Source organism: Dermacentor silvarum, chromosome 6 (assembly GCF_013339745.2).
Source record: "Dermacentor silvarum isolate Dsil-2018 chromosome 6, BIME_Dsil_1.4, whole genome shotgun sequence".
Classification (NCBI taxonomy): Eukaryota; Metazoa; Arthropoda; class Arachnida; order Ixodida; family Ixodidae; genus Dermacentor; species Dermacentor silvarum.
The window spans coordinates 176,348,004-176,369,005 of NC_051159.1; the positions used below are offsets into that span (position 1 = coordinate 176,348,004).

At 47.0% G+C, this 21,002-nt stretch overlaps 2 protein-coding genes across 2 annotated transcripts; both read right to left on the reverse strand.

Moving 5' to 3' along the window:
* Positions 1–398: 398 nt before the first annotated feature.
* On the reverse strand, positions 399–10,481 carry LOC119457065 (uncharacterized). The gene is made up of 5 exons (XM_037718891.2): positions 10,257–10,481; positions 9,084–9,301; positions 6,111–6,397; positions 1,978–2,286; positions 399–675 (listed from the first exon to the last, which is right to left on the reverse strand). Exons 1-5 carry the CDS (start codon positions 10,363–10,365, stop codon positions 399–401), a joined length of 1,200 nt encoding a protein of 399 aa, XP_037574819.2. The 5' UTR covers positions 10,366–10,481.
* Positions 10,482–10,707: 226 nt separating this feature from the next.
* Positions 10,708–15,367, reverse strand: LOC125946362 (uncharacterized). Its single transcript, XM_049669196.1, has 4 exons — positions 15,334–15,367; positions 14,506–14,618; positions 12,457–12,618; positions 10,708–10,773 (listed from the first exon to the last, which is right to left on the reverse strand). The coding sequence occupies exons 1-4, from the start codon at positions 15,365–15,367 to the stop codon at positions 10,708–10,710; spliced, it is 375 nt and encodes a 124-aa protein (XP_049525153.1).
* Positions 15,368–21,002: the final 5,635 nt, after the last annotated feature.

Below are 21,002 nucleotides of genomic sequence, written 5' to 3' on the forward strand. Positions count from 1 at the left end.
GATTCTCGCTCCTTCCGTCACTTCGTTGGCAAGAAAACCTGCAACGATTTCTGCCGATAGTTTCAAATACTTCTTGACTGACGCGACGCTGCTTCATAGGAAGAAAAACTGTGCAGCCTTCGTCTCAAAACCTGTTAAGAACACAGTACCTTGTTCTTCTTCCTTGTTGCAGTTGCTGCCTTTGATGTGTCGGCTTTAAAGACGACAACGACGAAGCTCCATGCAGTGCCAGCACACGCGCTCAGGCAACAGCGCGCCTCACGTGTCGAAACTGCCCGATTTTCTTTCAACATTTGAGCTGCTGCCCGTTCCAATGGTTTAATTTCATTTCATTTCATTTTTTAACGTCTTTATTTATGCATTTATTAGGTGAAACCTTGCGGCAGAAAACAGGTGCTCTATGGGGGTGGGGGAGGGGGACCGGTGCTCTCCTCTTCCTCGAAGTGGAGTTTTCCCGAGGTCGGCTCTGCGAAGAGGGGGCCAGGCTCTTCCTTTTCCCTGAAAAAGTCCAGGAAAGCACGCCAAAGCTGGAGTGAGTCCTTGGGCCCGATGTGCGATGGCGGGTCGAGACACTCCTGCAGGGTGCCAGGTCGGTTCCCGCCCAGGGAGTGAAGTGTCCTTTCTCGGATCGTGTCAAAGGCAGAGCAGCTCCACAGAAGATGTTCGGCCGTACCTCTGGCCGGGCATTCCGGGCACTTAGAGCTCGGGTATGAGTGCGGGTTTATGAGACGTAGCCTTGCTGGTGACAGAAGCTGGCATTTATTTACTCTCAAGGCCGTACATGCATTACAGAGAGGAGTGGCAATAGCAAAAGAGAAAGAAAAATATGGCTAATGAGGCAGCACATGATCACAAGTATCCGACTTGAACACATCATGATCTGTGATAGTGACGATGGAGGCGGGAAGGCGATTCCACTCTTGACTTGTTTTCGGGATGAAGGCTTCGAGGTATGCATTGCTTTTACACTGAGCCACCCCAACCTTCATTCGGTGATCAATACGGGATGACAAATGGCTTGGAGGCGAAAAAAAAAGTGTCATTTTAGGTCGTTATTAGTGTAGTATATTTTATGAAACAGGCATAAGTGGGAAATTCGACGTGTAGTAGAAAGGAGAGGTAGGTCAATCTTCTGCTTTATGCGAGAAACGCTGGATAAGCGATAGTAGTTAGAGAGGATAAATCTAGCTGAGCGGTTTTGAACTGATTCTAAGGACTGTGTTAGCGAGCTAGTGCACGGGTCCCATATGGGTGAAGCGTACTCGAGTTTAGAACGCACGAGCGTTTTATATAGTAGTAGTTTCAACGGAACGGGGGCGAGGCGGAAATTCCGGCGAAGAGTGTTAGCATACGCGACGTGTTTATTTCTTAGACATGGGTCCAACAAAGAGTTTGGAAAACAACGTAAAACAACAACAACGACAACAACAGAGTTGTAGTGCTTCGCACGAAAACGTTCCAATCGCCGGCGCTAAACATAATTGATGGGCTCGATATAAATTGCTGGATGCAGAGCTGGGCAAGAAAGGAAACAGCTCAAATAAGTACCACGTCGTATGCAAGCAAGAGCGTGCACAAATGGAGCGGCAACTGATAATTTATTTAGGATTGTGATCGCTTAATAGATATTATCCAGTTGAAGTATATCCTCAGGTGCCTTATTGAGAACAGTGCCGACTAAATCGACCAACAAGTACCATTTCAGTTCAGCGCCCCATGTGATGCTTATGTATACATACAGTGGCACTGCAGCAAGCTTCTTTAGAGCCCTACTTAATTGTGAGATGTGTAAGTCTAATTATCTGTAACTCGTGCAGAAATATTGAGAAACAGACAAATCCAAATCTCCTTAAGTAAGCGCAGCTGGACGCACTATTGTACAGCTCTACTTGCAGGAGTTGGGCCACGTAATGGCTCTAATTCATCTGACGTCCGCCAATAACTACGGCAACCTGAGAAGACGCGCCTAAGGCCGACATGCGCTGTCCCGTTTGGACCACCGAGACGGGCAGCGAATTCCCACCGCCACTGGTGTGTTCCCCTTGGCGTGAGCGCTGCCCAAGGGCCCGCGATGCGGCCGGCAGCAGCCTGCCGGCAAACACTTCGAACAGGACGACAATGCATGCTAACGCCTGTCCGAAGAGCATCAGATAGAAGATTGCTCCCACGTCGGTGAGCTTCATGGCTGCCACGTCGGTCGCCTGCGTGCTTGCTGATTTGCGCACCGACTCCATGGCGCTTCGCTTCCACTCCTGGGGCAGTCCGGCCTCCCACAGCCAACGGAGCCTGCATGGATATGCACGTCGCACAATCGGTGATTGGAAAGTAGAGTGCCGAACGACCATATTGAAAGATTTCGGCGCAAAAGAAGGGCGGCCACATGAGAGGGGACAAACAAGCACCACTATAACAACCCTTTAATTTCTAAGGACAGAGCAACAAATACGCATACACGCATTCTGCGCAAGCGCGATATGCCGGTGCTAAAAATGTTAAATAATGGCAACATATTGGAAAGATTCAGAACATGTCGCGTCTCAGAAGAACACAATGATACGCTATGCAACGCCGACACGTCCATCCCCTTTTCGTTTTATTATATATATAAAAATAAAATTGGAGCACGCTTAAGATTCGCCTTTAATTAAGAGTGGAACGCGATAGCGTTATTGGACGCCGTTGAAGCCGACACCGACACCGTATTTTCTGCGACATGGGGCCCGATCAAAATTTAGAAAGCTCGGTTTTCAACATTCCCCTCAATGTTGCCTAGAACCAAAGTACAGAAAAACCCCATCAGAATTGGAGGACGCTTAAGCTTCGCCTTTAAGAGGGGAACGCGATAGCATCCAAAGATCTCTGGCTGCTTATCAAACTCTTTTCTCGTATATTCAAATTAATCCGACGCTATCACGTCTGTAGGTTATGTTTAATTCGTACTTTACGATTTTTCTGGCCGATTTTACTTTGAGAAATTCAATTTTTCTTCATTAACGCCTTGCACCACGCGAAGGGCCCGCCTGTTCGTGGTGGTACGGGAACATGATGTTCGGTATGATTATTTCCGCCAGACGCCGATGCTTACGCCGACGCCGACACCGACGCCGACGCCGGATTTTCTGCGACACGGGGCTGTCGCGTTAAAAGTCTTCTAGTAACTGGCAGTTACAGTTGCCAAAAAGCTGTGTTTACGCCCACGTGCAGTGCGTGCAGTCTTTTAAGTGTGAGCTCCTGAACAGTTTGCAATATTTGGTGAACGCGATTTAAATCATGGATCCGGGACCTCAAAGAGGTGCGACGTAATGCTAACGCATTTTTCTCGCATTTACCGCGAAATTGCCAATAAATTGGCGAAACGCTTCGAAACGTAAATTCACGACTTCGAACTCAGTGAAAGACTTAGCAGCAGTAGAGATTTTGCATGATGCTTGCATTTTACAGTGACAGTTTTATACGTGAGTTCTCACTTCATTCAGGATAGCATTAAAATTTAGTGCACATGAAAATACTGTGCTAATTTCATGGTAGCGACGAGCTTCATTAAAAACAAATATGCATAATATATGAAAAGGCAAGTCAGCTGCGTTCAAGCCTGGGTTATTTCAGCGCATTAAACTGACTCATCAGCGCATTTACGTCCCAATAGGGCAAGGTGACTGGACCTTGCCAGTGCAACGTCCAGTGGCATCAATTTACCAGAAAGTCATACCCATGATCAAACAGATACCTGGGTATATACATAAACCAAGGAAATACCTACTCAAGCATCCACCAAGATAATCTGAAGATGAAAGGTAAGCGTAATGCAGCAATAATGAAACATAGATAACTTTGGGGCTAGAGCAAAATGAGGTTTGAAGAAATACTAAGGAACATGGATGAAAATAAATGGCCGGCTAAAGTGCACAAATATCCGTACTTCGAAAGCGTGAACACGGAATGGAGAAAGGGGTCATGGAAGTTGGCAACCAAGTACAAGTTAATTGGATGTGTAAATAGACAAACAGGAGTCATCAAAAATAAAGTAAGAAAAACAGAGGCGATAAATTGGATACAAAGTATGGAAACAAAAAGGACCACGGAGATTTACAAAAATGGCAAAAAAAAAAATCAGTAGCGGGAATGATAACACAAAGGGCAGTGCTTTGCAATTTGAGGTGCGAGCTGGCTGCCCGCGAGGACAAAAACATACCGGAGCAAGTATGGTCAACAGGATGAGGCATGTAAGCGCTGTAACAAAAGCCCACAAACGACTCAACACATCGTAACCAAGATGTCACTCAAATTGCGAGCCGTAGGGAACGTGAGCTTTCGGGAAGCATTGCGAGCAGTCGAGATAAATAAGGAGCATTGGTGGAAAAAAGAAGCAGGGAAGAGACTGATAAAATCGGAGTCATTGCAAGCGTACTTAACGGTACAGTATAGCAATAGAAGTACGCTTCGATGACAAAAAAGAAGATCGAGGCCAGACAGGCAAGATGTAGTAAAACCTGATTAGATTAAGCAGGGTAGGTGACTAGTTGTCGCCACCCCGTTTCAAAGGGGATACCAGTAAACACCATCGTCGTCATCATCATCGATGGACAGACGAAACGTAAATGCACCATTGGGACATTGATGCATCCCCATCCCGTTTGCAATCCGTTTTCATCAATTCTCCCGATTCATTTTTCAGAACACATTGGCGGCGTTACCTACAACCCCAAGTTGTTCTTGTTCAGGCGCTCGTACCAAACTTCATGTTCGTCTACCATGCCTGATTTCTCCAAGAACTGATTCGTTAAATGTGAAATTGATTCTTGATTATAGTTTTCCAAAACGCGCAAAACTTCTTCCAGCGCGCATACTTTAAGGTCTCCTTCAAGATCGTCTCAGTCAATTTCCGTCTCACTTGGTTAGTTCTACGGACGCCACACAATATTTAGAGAAGGCCGGAAAGGGCATCTTTTCAAATTGTAATGAATAAAATCAGCTTAAGTGCACTTTTACTCTCCATCTTGCTGATTACAACCCAACATTTCTTGCAAAATTTCTGGCCATTATTCTGACCATCAGAAAATTGGGTCCAGAGACATCTAAAGTAATAATTGTTCCCGATGCGCTTTCGGTTTGTACACATTTAACTTCTACTAATCGGTCACACCTGCTGAGTATATTTTCGACTCTTGCCCCGAACAATTTGTCTGAAGTCAGCTTTGTCTGGGGCCCCGGTCATAGTAGAATTTTTTTTAATGAGTCAGGTGACTCGCTCGCATCTTCGTCACCAAATGGTCCAGTCCTAAATATTTTTCCTGATTTCGCTTTTATAACAGGAGATAGATTTAAACGACTTTTATTTCTAAATTGTAATGAATTATCCCTTCTTCCCGCAGATGATTTTCGACATCTAAATTTCCGGTGGAACACGAGCAAATGCCTTTCACGACAATGCGAGGTCAAGCTTCCGTTGTAGAGTTCCCCGCCTAAATTTTTACCTTCATAGATCTGGTTTATCTATAACTAACCTCTGCTCTTTTTGTAATGAACCAGAAATTACGGACCATTTCTTTCTTTCATGCCCTCGTGAATTGCTGGCACCAATAAAAGTTGAATCTCTCTCTCTCTCTCTCATGCCACCGCTTCTTCGCCCTCCGTAGGATGTTCCTAATATTTCTTATAAGTAAGCTGGGTTTAGTGCTTACTACAACAAACATATTGTCATTTGGTGCGTGCCAATTAGGCACAAGCCATGGATCAATGATTACTACTATACACAAGTTAACTGAAGCGTCAGGAAGACGCTTCAGCTAGAAGACCGACCGTGGGGTACTTTACTTTATTTTCAATGTTCTTTTTCAATTTATGTATAGGCCCTCTCAAAATTTCTGTTAGAATTTAGTTGCTTATTGCTTCGTGTTGAATGTTTGCCTTTACCCTCCTTTGGTATTTTGTTAGATGCACTTTTCAAACGACCGAATGTGGCCAATCCCCCTGTGGGTACGAGTCATGTGTGGAGGCAGCAACAACAACAACAGCAACAACGAAAACCCCAACAACGACAACAACAACATTTGGTTAACATATTTATACCGGCTACCACGGGTAAAAAGGAATACGTCCGAGGTACTGACCTCAGGTGAATTTTCTTGGTCAGCTCCTTGTCAAGCGCGCGCCGCACGAACATGGTGAACTCGTTGTTGAGGAAGTAGTCAGTGCCCATGTAGAACTCTCCCTCGAAGCCGTTCGGGTAGAGGCGCGCGACGGTCCAGTAGAGAAGGATGTCGTCGCAGAAGAAGATGGCTTTCTCCTCCAAAAGCATATCGAAAGCTGGTTTGCTCAGGACCCAGCTGGGCGGTGCCACAGCCTTCCAGCGCTGCACCTGTCTCCAGAGGCGCTGATAGTCAGGCCGAGTTGACGTCTGCAACGGCCAGATAGAATAGGGGCCGTTTCAGTAGAGTACTTTGAAGCCAGTAGTGACTGACCAGCATTTAAACGCATGCAAAGTGTCATACGAGTACTACTATGTAGCAGGCAATCGGGTGCAGTAGTTCCTTGGGCACTGCATAAATGGATACCTGCCAACTCTCCCTATTTGTCCGGGAGACTCCCGAATTTGGACCAATTCTCCCTACTTACGGACATGGCCATAATTCTCCCCAAGAAAAGCCCCAACCCCACCACGAAAAAAAAAAACAAGGAAAAAAAAACGCATCATGCAGCGCAGTCACGTCGTAATCGCCATTATGCGGTATACCATGGAGGAAGGAAAGCGTAGGAAAGGGCCCGGCCAGCACGGACGTGTTGGAGAAAGTTATGGGAGCTTTGTCAAGCTGCCTTTTAGCGGCTTTTACTCATATACGCCTCAAATATGTATGTAAACATGCTTGTTGGAAATCAATTCAATTCAAGTGTGCTGTTTTTCGCAAAGGAGCACCGAGACTGGTACCCCAAACGTTAACGTTGCCATAGCAACCGCACTCCTGAAGCTCTCGCTGCTGCTTTCGGCCTCTGAAAAGTGAGATAAGACTTTTCCGCCCATGTCTTCCTCGCAGCACATTTTGTTAGCAAGACAAGCTGACTTTGGAGTGTGGGGCGTCAGCTTGAAAGTTGTGTTTTGGGTCTGTGAGTGTGAGTGTCAACCAGCAAGAGATACACTCAAGCAGTCACGCGCGGGTCTTCGTCGTCTTCTTCAACGTGCCACGGAAAAACATAGGAGCGCGTCTGCTTCACTAAAACGGCTTTCGTGGGCCTCGTTACGACGCGCGTAGGCAGCATACACTTCCGGCGGCTCGTAACAATGCAAGTTCAAAGCTCGACCCCTATTTGCTCCGGCGAGCTGATTGGAGGCGCAAAGGCAAATGACACGCCAACATGGCTGCACTTCCGGCTTCAAAAAACGTTACGTCAGGGCCTCTCCTATTTTTTCCCTTTTCCTCCATGTGCGCTACGTAGCTAGCCGAAGTCAGATTTAAATCCAAGCTATTTATGTGCCGGTAGCGTAGGCCTAACTCAATTCGCTTCAGATCGAGACAAGAGTGCGCGCGAGGCGAAGGTCCAAGCTGCGTTGCATAATGAGCGGTTTCTTTAAGTAAGCTTCTGCGCTGTACAGCTTTGTTAAGCGGTAATGTATATTGAGAGAAGAAAAGGGCCACTGTCACGGAACATGGTACATGTTCCTTAATTATGCGCACGTTATGGCGTCTCCGGTCACAGTAAGAGCGCCGATATATCTAATAAGTGCACTGGCGGCCTTTGAGAGCTGTTTCTGACGCTGCTGTGGCTGATAAAAAAAGAAAGAGCGAATTTGTTTTCTTGTTTTTGTTTTATCCCTCTCTCCGGAGCCTATCTGCACGATGGCGCTTGGGAATGATTAGGCCTCCATGGTTGAGAGAACGGCAGCGCTATACAGCAAACGTCAGACGTCAGCGTCAGGCAGCAACGTCCGCGCAAACGCCTCGAAAACTTAGCGTTGTCACGGTTCCGACTAAGGAGTCGGACCTGCGCAATTTCTTGCCAATTTTTATCCCGCCGTTTTTGCGCCTTGGACGAGGCGAGAGATGAAACAAGCGAAGCAGACGCATGCATGGAGACGCAAACAAACCGAAGCGGCAAGAAGCTACCGTTTGTCTATCAAGTGAAGAGGGCCTATTTCTCTTTTACATTTTTTTATGACCAAGCTTCAAGATTTTTCACGTGACGCTCCCTTCTAGTTTTCTCCTTCCGCCATGGCCATAAGTGGCCAATATTTGTACACAGCACTCGCCGTGGATAAGGTGCTTTGATATTCTCAGAGCATCTTTTTGACCAAGCTGAGCTGTGAATGTAGTGAAAGTAGCACCCGGTAATTTAAGTGAATCATTACCATTCATCCAATTTATGACAACAACTTGGCTTTAACGAACGTTTATATAGGAAGCCAGATGGCTGCTCCTAGGCTCAAAAACAAGAAAAATAACAAGGGCAAAAAAAAAACTGTTTGCTTTACACGGAGATGAGCCTACGATACCAAAACCTTTGCTACCAGAAGCATCGTTTCAAAATGATGCTTGGATTTCTTCAACAGTAAACACGAAAAGTTAAAATAATGAATGAACAAACCGCAAGGACGTCTAAAAGCTGTAATGTCAACGGCATGAAATAACTTTGTGAGCCTAGACTAGAAAATTTATTCGGGATGAAAGTTTTTAACCCAGGAAGACTTAATTTACATCTGAACATCACCTGAAAATTATTGGCATCTGAGCTACGGACTCCTTTATTCTTAGGCTGCTATGCGATGCTTCCAAATTAAAAATAAATACAGTTTGCTTCAAAGAGCTATTACCTTCAGATAGAAAAATATGTACGAAACTAGTACTCAGAAAAATAATCGCATTACGGGGAGACAACCACAATGGATAACAAGACAAGTGCAAAGCCACAGAAGCCACTGCGATTGCGACGGTACCGGCAGTATACGATACACACACTGGGAAATTAAACTTGCGAATTGGTTACAAGGTGGGAAATTCAGGGTGAGGTTGGGAGCTTCGAGGCGAGACCTAAGGGTCAGAGTTTTGGAAGGGGAGGCAGGGCGGAAAGAAAAGTTAATCGCGCTGCCTTACGCTGAAGAGTCGTTCGTATGTGCTTCCGCTGATGACGAGGGGTCGGACTTCAGGCCGCGCCATGACGTCCTGGAGCGTGTTTATGCGTCCCGTTTGGTCCTTGACCATCATGCTGGCTTTCATGATACCCGTGAACCCTGTCATGACCACCATGACCACGATCCACCAGAAGGAGATCAGCCAGCGACTGTACGAATCCTCCGGGGGCGCCGGTGTAGCTGCAGGGTAAGCCACTCTCAAAGGCGCCTTTCCTTCACAGCCGCTTGATACTAAGTGTCCACAGCGTCTCAAGAGTGACCGGTAACTTTGTCAGCTGTTAAAGAAATGGTGTGCCAGGAGTTACTTTTTCATTGTTAAATATTGCGCGCCGTCCATCCGAGAACGGTAAGCCGTCATCACCTGTCCTACACATCTTCTCCCCCTCCTCTTGTGATTGATGCTGTGTCACCTATGGTCATGACGTACCCACGATTCGCGAGTGGCTTAACAAATTTGTTGCTTAACTATCCCTTACAGTCATTTGCAGACACGTGATGCAAGATGCAAAATTTGATTAGGTAATAACACTTCCTTTTTTTTTAGAATGTTTAACCGCTCAAGAGCCACTCAAACTTTAAGAAACTAGGAAAGTACTCACAGAAACCTCTTACACAATAATTATTCATAAGAGTAAATTCCAGCCAAATAAGAAGCTGGACATGTATACATTTTAGTGAAGGCAGCCGGCCAAAGCGTAAAAGCCCTTACGAACAAAATATTTGTAAATTAGGCCCCTAGTTTTAGGTTGCAAGCAACAATCACATACTCTTTATCAACCTTTTTTTTATTTTATAAGCACTGCTAAAAAACCTTCCATTCTGGAATACTACGAGGCTCAGCTACACTTGCCAGTTTAAACAAAAGAAAAAAAAAACCAGCGAGACGTAATTTGTGAAATTATGGAATACGTGTGATAAAAATTTTGTCATCCTGATACTAACATCCATATTGTTCTTATACTTCCACAAAGCTAAGTTCCTGAGCAGTCTGTTTTTATATAGGGGTCTGCCTCGAAAGGCATTCCCAAGTTATTCTAACGTAAAACAACGAAGCGCTGCTGATTTCACAAAGCTTTTCATGTTTTAAAGAGCGGGCGGAACAGCTAGACACACACCGCTGTGTTTGGTAGCTTACCTTCGAAGAACAAGTTTCCGATCAGGCTAATGAGCTGGTCAGTGAATATGCGCAAACGACTTCTGCCGCCTGCCAAAGGTATCGTCAGCAAGATGGCGAGGAACAGCATGCTCGTGATGAGCGTCGCCCAAACCTGTTTCGACGAACAAAAGGCGCACGAGAAAGACCTCAGGGCATATGTAATATGTTTGAACCATCTATCAAACGACCGACAAGGGAGCACCTCTGCGGAGACGGCAATCTTCGATAATGCAGTAGCATGCAGTCTAAAAACAAAATCACAAATTAAATAAACATCCAGGCGCTCTAACTAGTTAATTAAAGGGCCCCTCACCAGGCCCCATTGAAAATTTTGGGTTTACACTGGAAGTTGTGAAGGATGGAGCATTAAACCACATTAAAAAATGGTTTGTTATTAGAGCAGACATGAGAATTTGAAATTGTCACGCCGTCATGCGGACAGGAGGCGAGCTTCACCGTCATCACAGACACTCTCTCCTTTGCCCTTGGCTGGCGTCTGCAAGTGACATTAATTAGCCAGTTTTAGCGTGTCGGGTATTCCGCTATACGCAAGCGCGTTTGCGTTATACCCAAAATCCCGGACGCCGGTGGCGGCATCGTGTAACGCTTCATCTAACCACAATGCCTTAACATGCCAGCGCGGAACCAAGCTTGCGTTCACAAGAACATGTCATGCAGCTAACACGCTATGTATGTCAGAACGGCCCGGCAAGACTCTCACGAGACCTGAAGCAGAGCCCGCGCGACCAACAAACGTGCGCCCTGTGCTATCCTGCACTATTCCCTTCACGATGGTGGCGAGAACCCAATGTGCACACTGGGTTGTCAGTATTATGCAAGATGTCTATTAAATTCAGTGTTATCCACCTATAATGATACGACACAGAGCTGATATTTATTGAGTTAGTAGTCATACGAGACGTCTATAAAGAATAAAAAGCTGCAAAAAATAAAATAAATAAAAAAGTCGCAGTGCCCACCGCAAGACGACGGTATATGTGACGTTTACGCCATGACATAATGCAATGATTTCACGTTTTTGGAGCCAGATAAGCTCAGAATATAAAGTTCGGACTTCCACTGCGATTCTGTCCGATAATAAGCCATACTTTCCGATTACAGTGTTTCAATGGGGTAATCTGCAAGTCCAATTTGACTGGCATTTCACTTTAACTGCGCTATAAGGAATGATCGAACGAAGACCACTTGTCTTTTTCTTTCTGGGGTTTTAAGAGCCAAAAGCAGTTCTGATTATGAGGCACGCCGTAGTGGAGGGCCCCGGATTAATTTTGACCACCTGGGGTTCTTTAACGTGTACAATGCAAGCACACGGGCGTTTCTGCATTTCGCCTCCATCGAAATGCGGCCGCCGCGGCCGGGATTCGATCCCGCGGCCTCGTGCTCAGCAGCGCAATGCCTTATAGCTAACTGAGCTACCGTGGCGGGTCGACCACTTGTCTGAGCAAGGCAGACAGTGTATTCTAAAAGCAGGCGTGAAACGATATTTGATAATGATGATTAACTGCACCGGTATGCAGGAGTGACTTACAAATAAACACAATAGTAATTTCGCAAAAGCAAGCCCAGAAAAGCAAGCCCAGCGTTGCGCTGCTGAGCACGTGCGAGATCGCGGGATCGAATCCTGGCCGCGGCGGCCGCATTTCGATAGAGGCAAAATGCAAAAACACCCGTCTGCGTGCGTTGTAGTGCATGTTAAAGAAACCCAGGAGGTCAAAATTAATCCGGAGCCCTCCACGTGCTACAGCGTGCCTCATAATCAGAACTGGTTTTGGCACGTAAAACCCCAGAAAGAAGAAGAATGGTTTGCGTATCCTCGTAACACAATTTTGTTTTCTCGTACATTCATATTACAATCCGACGCTACCATGTCTGTAGGTTATAGCTAAGCCGTACTTTACCTTTTTTTTCTATGAATTTTACGTTGAGAAATTGAATTTTGTTCACCAACGCCTCTGCGCCACGTGGAGGGCCTGCGTGGTCGGGGTGGTTCAGAAAGATTTTCTCAGCCACTGACGCCGGCGCTTACGCCGACACCGACGCCGACGCCGGATTTTCTGCGACACGGGGCCCTGCACGCTATCGCGTTAAAAGGTGCCTGCGTTTTTCACATATATAGTAGAAGCAGAGATTGCGCTCTGTCGTTGCGCAACGCGCGTGCCTGTGAATCCAGCGCGGTGACGTAGGCGAACACGTCTGTCTTGTAGAGGCGCTTGGTTCCACCGCACAGAGTGAGATGAATGAAGTAGTACTGCGGCAGCGGCTGAGCGACCTCGAACCGGCTGATGGTGGGCAGGATTGGTCCTAGCGCCAGGTCGGCCTCCTGTACAAGAACGGCATATGGTAGAGAGTGATAACGTTGACGTGGACACGTTCCTTCGAACTCTTCAAAACGACCTGTATGTTTTTATAACAGCGAATCTGTTCTAGCTAACCGTAAAAAGTGGCGCCTGCTGTCGCAAAACCTCGCCGAGCTATGACGTCACTGCGTTGTCTAGCAACCACCTCGCGGAGTGGCGTGTGCCTCGCCTCCTCTCCGTACCATGCACATGTTGCCTTGACATGAGGGAAGGAGAGCATGTGCGCGGCGCGCGCAATGCTCGGCAGAGGGAAAGAGAAAATGACAGTGAGATCGAGAAAGACATTGTAGCAGCACCAACGAGGCAACGCGCAGAGCTGCTGCCGATGCCGCTCTGGTTGCCTAGCAGCGCATGCGCTGAAGCAGTATCGATGACGTCACCTCGCGTTGCCTAGTAACCGCCGGCGCACGTGCGCGCTCGCTTCGCCCGACACAGACACGGCACCTACCTGAATGCCTGCGTTTGTGGCATGCCAGGAACGCTGTCGCTCGTAGGTGGTGGTGAAAACTTATTTATTGGCCCTAAAATTGCTGCGGAGAGACTGTCGCTCGTAGGCGCTGACGCGTCCAGCGCTAGTCACTCGAAATGTCGCGAAAGGGAAGGTACCTCCAAAGATGATCGCTCGAGAATACCTTCCCTACATGCGTAGTTAAGTTAAACCAAGTTAAGACCTAGCAGCAACCAAATTAATACCTAGCAGTAGCAGTCAGTAAGACTTGAGGATTGATACTTTCGCTGTGCCTAAGCTTTGCACGACCGAGTGCAAGCTTGCCCGCTTTTTTTTATTAGTGACTTTTTTCATGCTCGGAAAAAAAAACACGTTTACGTAGCACGTATTGAGCAACAGAAAGCTGCAACAGGAGTTTTTCATGTTGCTCTACAATTTTTACATTGACACTTTTCATCTAATTATAATAGTTGAGAAGTTGATTAATTAATTAAGACTAATTATGTAATTAGGCGGAATGCCAAAAATAATCTGAGTATCTCCAAGCGACGGCAAACAACACTACCTTGGTTCTGTCCAGCTACGTGGCATTTGCATATTTTTAAATCTTGGTGCATGATAGTTGGGACACCCTGTACGATTTCGATACTTGCTAATGCGAAATTTAAGCGCAGCTCTATACGTGTTGCCATTTCGCGATATATTGGCTGGCGCAGACAATCTGTCTCGTGCGGCACGTTCCAAACGGAGCGAAGTGTGGCGCAACTGCCTCGCTAATCAGGAGATCGCGAGAGGCAGCGCGTGAATGACGCGTGGGCGCGATTCACAGCAGCCGCCGCAGACAGACCTCCGCTCATGCAGCGCTTTGTGCGCGGTATATAAGGTATCGGTGGTGTCATCGGTGAACAGACGACGCGCGCTACTATGGCACCATCTTGTAGCCATCATCGCCGCAGAGCCAGTCTTGCGCGGCACTACGCTTTGCTTCTCACCCTTTCGCCATACCCTCCTCCACCGCTTTCCGCCTCACGGTTCCAGTGCACCCTCCTTCGCTTTACTCCTCGTGCTCTCTTTGCTATCACCGTCTTTCATCCCCCGCTGTGCGCCGCGTCCGCTCTTTGATACCTCGCTGTGCTCGTTCGCTCAGTTACGAGGGACGCCGACTCTCGCCGCAGGAACGGGCGCCTAAGAGCTGCGCTCTAAAATGAAATTATATACGTATGAATCCATGCAGTGATGCCGTATAGGTTGTACGCAATGTTGAGCAGCCGAATGAAATTCTGACATTCTCTCGCGGACATCCAACCACTTTTGTCAAAAGTTCGCCTACACGAACACAAACTCATATTTGTCGGGAAACTGGACCCCTTTGGTGCTCGGCTCTCGGGGGTGGCACACTTACGTTGCGGCTGATCCTTCCCAGGCAGCCAGCCCAACTTCCGTTTGGAAAGTGCCTGCGTAGATCTGTTCCTCCGGCACCTGGACGACGTGCCTGCGTAGACGCCGTGCGACGTTCTTTATTGTACAGGACACATATTGAGGCGAAAGGCTTAGATAGCTCGTGGGTCGAAAAATCTGACGACCGTCCGGTGCTATGGCACCAAAATTCAAGTAACGCCACAGACGCGTTAAAGTAACTGTTATCATCAATGGAAGTAAGTTCGAAATTACTATGGTAGCTACGAACATAGACACATTTGGTGACGCATGCGCCAGTAAGCCATCAATTTCTTTATCAATAAGCTCGATTACATATGTTCGCGTTGAACGGACACCCCTCTAAATAATCAGCGTGGCCACAAAAGTGTCTTCTTGCGGTTTTCCCGGTTTTGTTCATATTTGCCGAGCAATGTACACGCGTCTTATGATGTTTTGAGGAGTACAGGCCGTATCAGTACGCTTGCAGAACTGGAAATGAATCTGTTGCTGAAAGTTAGCACTGTGTGTTTGTCTAATGTGCATTTCCATGTCCCGCTCATTCTGCCTGCGCTACAAGAAAGTAGACGAACGAAAAAAAAAAGAAAGCTGCAACCGTTCTAACGTGCCATTAACCATGCAGAACCAGTGACGATGTCTAGGCGACCGAAAAAGAGAACAAGAGAAAACAAGTAATATGAAGAAACAACGTATTCGAATGAGAATGTCAAAGTAACTTGAGCACGCAGGTTTTCGCCTTCATCCTCTTTAGCGTATGCTAAAGTTACTGTCAACTTTTTGGTGAGCGTTTTACCTTTGATATAGAGTTCATCAGCGTTAGCTAACATTTCAGTAACTTGTCAGCACTCCTTGCGCTTGTCCAGAGCTTGTCCCATGGCCTTCTTATTTTTTGAGTCAGTGAACCAACTTTATTGAGACCAGCGGATTGAGGCCTGGGCCTAGGCCGCGCTAGGGGCGGTAGAGAGACCATGTCTCCTGGCCGCCTCTCGAGCTCGCTGGATGGCCCATAGTTGATCTTGCAGATCTGAGCTGATCAGCGCGGCTTTCCACCGCGCCCCAAGCTGTTCTGGGGAGACTGTATTTTATTGCGATAGCAATTAAATGGACACTCCAAAGCGGATTTCTGCCGTCGGCGTCGTCGTAGCCGTCGCCGTCACCGTGAGGTTCCGTATGACGTCAACGGCGATAAAATCGTCGCCGCGCTCCGGACGCTGTATGTGTAGGGTGCCTCGATGCTAGCGCAACGGCGGCGCTGGCATCGAGGCACCCTATGTATGTGCAAGTGAAAGGGCGCGAGGGACACGCGCTTTCACGGGGAGCGAACGCACGTCGGAGAGCAAACACGCGTTCTGCGCCGTGCTCCCCGAAGGGCTGCAGAATTAAGCGTATTTTTCCTCCTTTACAATCACCATATATAGAGAGCAAACGCGGCTTCTTCCGTCGCGCGAAAGGCGTGGGGGGACGGGAGGGAGGGAGGGGAGGCGACGTGTAGCTGCGGCACCAAATGCGTATTTATGTAAAAACGTTACGAGGCGAGAAGGTGGGTAAGATTTCCGACGCTGATCGACGAGTGTTCCATTCTGATCTCGTCAAAAACCTCCGAGCCGCCCCCACAGGCACCGGCAACAATCACCAACGCCGCGCGCGTTCGGTGCGTACGCGCGCGGTGCTGGTGCTGCTGCATGTCCAAGTTTATACAGCTGATAAAACTACTATCCTTACTCCGTATAGCTCTCTACTAATTTGCTATCGCAATTGATGCTTCGCCTTTCGGGTGAAGCTACGACAATTTATGAATATTATGAACACATGCGCAATCCCATAGAATGTGTTCTGGGGTGGAGTGTTCTATCCTACATAATTCGCACAAATCATCTGGATATAGTTCGGGGTAGATGCGATGTAGGTGCACCGGATTGGGAAAGGTTCTAGTTTGAAGTCGCCTCCAGTCAACCTCCTGAGATCTGTCTAATTTGGAGCTAGGAGGTGGGAATATGCACCTCGACTTTTTGTAGAAGCGGGTGATGTCGCAGAATCTGAACATTCTGTCCCTCTCCTTCCAGGCATCCCCTCCCGTTCCTTCGGGGGAAGCTTCTTCGCGAGCGCGGTAAATGAGACTTCGCGCGATGCGGTGGGCTTCCTCGTTGAGGTTGGGAGCGGGGGACTCACAGGAGGTGTGGGCTGGGAACCAAATGATGTATCTGTCTTCGAATTCCTCTGACGATATGAACTGGGCTTTCGCGTGGAGTATGTTAGCGGCCTCTCGCGATATTCTTCCTCGCGCATAGTTTCTGATGGCCGAATGCGAGTCGCTGATGATGTATCTACATTTGGGGGAAATTAAGGCCTGAGCGATAGCTACTTCTGCAATTTCACTGTCATTAGAGCGTATCGAGTACGCGCTTATGCACTCGTGGTCGGAGTTTATTACTACTGCGACGTAGGATTTGTGAATCGGGTACTCCGCTGCGTCGACGAACAATGCCTCATTGTCTCTACCGTATGCCTTGAGTAGAGCTTTAGCGCTGCTTTCCCTCCTTCCCTGATCAAGTTCGGGGTGCATGTTTTTGGGCAGAATGGGGACCTGGATCTTTTCCCTGATTACCTTGGGAACCGACACTTAACATCCTTGTTGATTGTGATAGCTTATCCCTAATTTGCTGAGGATATTCCTGCCCGTGCGCGAACCGGCTAGTCTCTCCAACTGAGCAATCAGTTGAGCCTCTATCAGCTCCTCTAACGTGTTGTGTACACCCAGTTGAAGTAGTCGCTCGGTGCTGGTGCTATCTGGAAGGCCGAGAGCTTGCTTGTACGCCTTTCGTATGAGTGCGTTGAGCTTAGCTTTTTCGGCTGAATACCAATTTAGGTATGCCGCCACGTATATAATGTGACTTATGGCGAAGGAATATATAAGTCTGACGACGTTAGCTTCTTTCATTCCCTGGTGTTTGTTTGTGACTCTCTTGATTAGCCTTATTGCGTTGGTAACTTTAGTTACTAGCCTCTTGACGGTTTCTCCGTTAGTGCCCTTGGATTCGATGATGAGTCCTAGGATTCTGATCTGTTCCACTATGGGGATAGTACTGCCGTTTTTAGTGCAACTTTGGATTTCTTCGTAGGCTCGGTTCCGGTTGTAACTTTTGGGTGGTCTGCCTTTGAGCGTGGGTCGATAGAGGAGGAGTTCGGCTTTATCCGGCAAGCACTCGAGGCCAGTACCTTCGAGATACTCCTCGATCGTGTCGACGGCCTCCTAGAGTCTCTGCTCTATCTCTCTGTCGCTACCTTCTGACACCCAGATGATGATATCATCTGCATATAAGCAGTGATGTATTCCTGTACAGAGTTGAGCCGCTGCGGGAGTCCTATCATTATTAGATTGAACAGCATGGACGATATGACTGAACCCTTCTTTTTTTTTTTTGTCTTGACATTTAGCGTGGTAGTTACAAAATGCCCTTAGTGTCGCGGTGTCGAATTCTTAGTAGCCATAGGTGCAACCAAATTACGAAGGCTCACTAAGCTTCAACAAAGTCAGTTCCTCATCAGAATCGGAACTGGCCTCCCTGGTGCAGTATTCGACCACTATACCTCCCTCATGACTCCTGCAGTTAACCCATGGCCCTCAGTCCCCAGCGGCCGCGGAGCACCTGACCAAGGCGGCGGCCAGACTTGCGACGCGGCAGAGGGTGCAAAGAATATCCGAGTCCGGACAGGCCGCCACTGAAAACTGAACCTGGCAACGTAGAATGTCGGTAGAATTCGCGGAAAGGAATATATAGGCTCCGAATAATGAGTACCTTCTTCAGGAAGCATAAAAACAGGAAGTGGACCTGGAAAAGCCCTAATGAAGAAACAAGAAATGAAATAGATTTCATACTCTCTGCCGATCCCAGCATAGTGCAGGATGTAGAAGTGTTAGGTAGGGTAAAGTGCAGTGACCATAGGTTAGTGAGGTCTAGGATTTCTCTCAATTTGAGGAGAGAAAGAGTAAAATTAGTCAGGAAGAAACAGGCCAACCTAGACGCAGTAAGGGTAAAAGCAAACCAATTCAGGCTGGTGCTCGCAAACAAATATGCAGCTTTAGAACAGGAAGATGAAGACAACATAGATGTAATGAGTGAAACCGTAACTAGGCTGATCTCAGAAGCAGCAATTGAAGTGGGAGGTAAGGCACCAAGACAACCTGTAGGTAAACTCTCCCAAGTAACAAAGGACCTAATAACGAAACGACAAAACATAAAAGTGGCAAACTCGAGAGATCAGATAGAATTCGCGGAACTGTCAAAACTGATCAACAAGAAGAAAGTAAGGTGTATTCGAAATTATAACGTGGATTGAGGAAGCCGTAAAATATTGACACAGCATGAAATCAGTAAGAAGAAAGCTTGGCATAGGACAAGGCAAGATGTATGCACTGAAAGATAAGCATGGTAATATCATCAGCCATTTAGATGACATAGTAAAAGCAGCGGAAGAATTCTACACTCACCTGTACAGTTCCCAAAATAGCCAAGCTACTTCCATTCGAAATAGTGATAAACCGGATACAGAAGCTCCTTCTATAACTAGCGATGAAGTTAGAAGGGCCTTGAAAGACATGACCAAGGGGAAATATGCTGGAGAAGATGGAATAACAGTCGATTGAATCAAATATGGAGGAGATATCATGCTTGAAAAGACCGCGTACTCATGTACGCGGTCTCCTCCTTCTCCAGGTTTCCATGGCTACCACAGCTACGCACCACAAAATACGGCTGGCTTAAACAGCTTCTCTGTTAAAAGGAAAACGTTAGTGTACTTAAAGTGTACATGGAGAACTTGTTGGGGTGGCCAAAACTCGTCCGATGTCTACCTGCACGGTGTCCCAAGTAGTTTTGACCGTAAATTACTCCTTAAGTAAATCAATTTCGTCATGGAAGCAAGTATAAAACTTACTGCCATAGCACTTATCAATATTTACGCCGTCGGTATATTAACTGCCATTTGAGCACAGAAAAAGATGAGCAAGCTCCCTGTCTCTTTGTGTTTGTACTTTTGTGCGTGCGTGCGTGTGTTTGTGTTCGGGCCTGTGCGTGTGTGCGCGCGTGCGTTATGTGGTTTTACGCCTTGCTTGGAAATTAGGCCCTGTGCAGCTTCATCGAGGGACAACCCAGGTTCACTTCGTGCGTTGAAAACGCTTCCTACACTTTCTACTTCGAGACACGCTTTCGAATGCGCCTTGAGCGCATGCATACCAACTCACTTGATCATCAGGGACTCCACAATCAAGTTATAGACGTATCCGCCAAGCCCAGTGGCGACAACTGTTCCATCGGGGTCACGGCGGTATCCAATGAGAGGCCGCATCTGAGCCGGGGCGATTACACAGCTTGTAACACTCGCGGTTCCACATCCTACAGAATGTCTTATCCCGGCTTTGAAGCTGGGTTACATGGACAGGCAGAGACAACATTGCGCGACAAACTGTACAATAACATCTACAATTTACGACCTAAAGCTACACTACCCCCCGTATTCAGAAATGCATCTGAAGTTGAAGCCCATGCTCGACTTGATTTATATGACGCCTGGTATAAACGTGCACAAGACGCTCATTGCGTTTCCACCGGCGCATTCACGACAGGCGTCATTTAAATCAAGTCAAGCATGGGCGTCAACTTCAGATGCATTTCTGAATACGGGAGTCCAACTCTTAAATTTGTACAGTTGGGATATGGATAAATATCGAGCACCATTTTTAATGACGTTTTATTCATATCATCACGCTGAATTAAGTTCCTGAATCCCGCCCGCATTCATCTGAACTTGTGACCTCGTGCTCTCTGCACAAGGCCATGTCCACTAAGCCACCACTAAGTAAATTATTGGCGATCAGGCAAACCAAAAGTTCACCGATTAACACTTCAATTACTCAGTTCATGCCGCAGATTTGAAGACTGTTCTTTTCGAAGAGTATTCAATTTTGTAATATTCATTAAGCACAATTTTTGCGCCGTAACATTGCGAACCACGACCGCCTGGTTAAGATGGTCATGGTTCATTTAAAAACACGAAAAAAAAAACATACATGTTATTTAGAAGAAAGCTTCGCAGTTGAAAAAAAATTTTCTCGTCCGAGGATCAAACCCGGAGAACCTACGCCTTTCCAAGAATTTTCTGCCTTTCATGAAACTTTCTTCATCTTGCGGATTTCCGCAAAACAGATTCGTCATATTAAAATTTTGTTTCAGTAAAGTATTGCTACTCTCGCCGCGTTAATAACACTTACCTCCGTTAAGCAGGCCCGAAGGACTCCAGTGAATGTCCCGTTCATGGCTCAACTCTCCTGTGAACTGCCCGCTCTTGACCGTCGTCTTGGTGCAGGCAAAGCAACTGGTCATTTTTATTCGAAGCAAGTCGTCGGTTTACTGCCCGAAAAAAATAATATATAAACGAAACAATGCAGAGATGAAGGCGGTTCAG

Coding starts and splice junctions, on each gene's coding strand:
- LOC119457065 (XM_037718891.2), bottom strand. CDS start 10,365: ATGCTGTTCCTCGCCATCTTGCTGACGATACCTTTGGCAGGCGGCAGA. Junction 9,302..10,256: donor CGGAAACTTGTTCTTCGAAG/GTAAGCTACCAA, acceptor CTTACCCTGCAG/CTACACCGGCGCCCCCGGAG. Junction 676..1,977: donor GTCCAAACGGGACAGCGCAT/GTCGGCCTTAGG, acceptor ATGCCCGGCCAG/AGGTACGGCCGAACATCTTC.
- LOC125946362 (XM_049669196.1), bottom strand. CDS start 15,367: ATGTTAGCTAACGCTGATGAACTCTATATCAAAG. Junction 14,619..15,333: donor TGATGAACTCTATATCAAAG/GTAAAACGCTCA, acceptor TGTACAATAAAG/AACGTCGCACGGCGTCTACG. Junction 10,774..12,456: donor TCACCGCGCTGGATTCACAG/GCACGCGCGTTG, acceptor TGTCACTTGCAG/ACGCCAGCCAAGGGCAAAGG.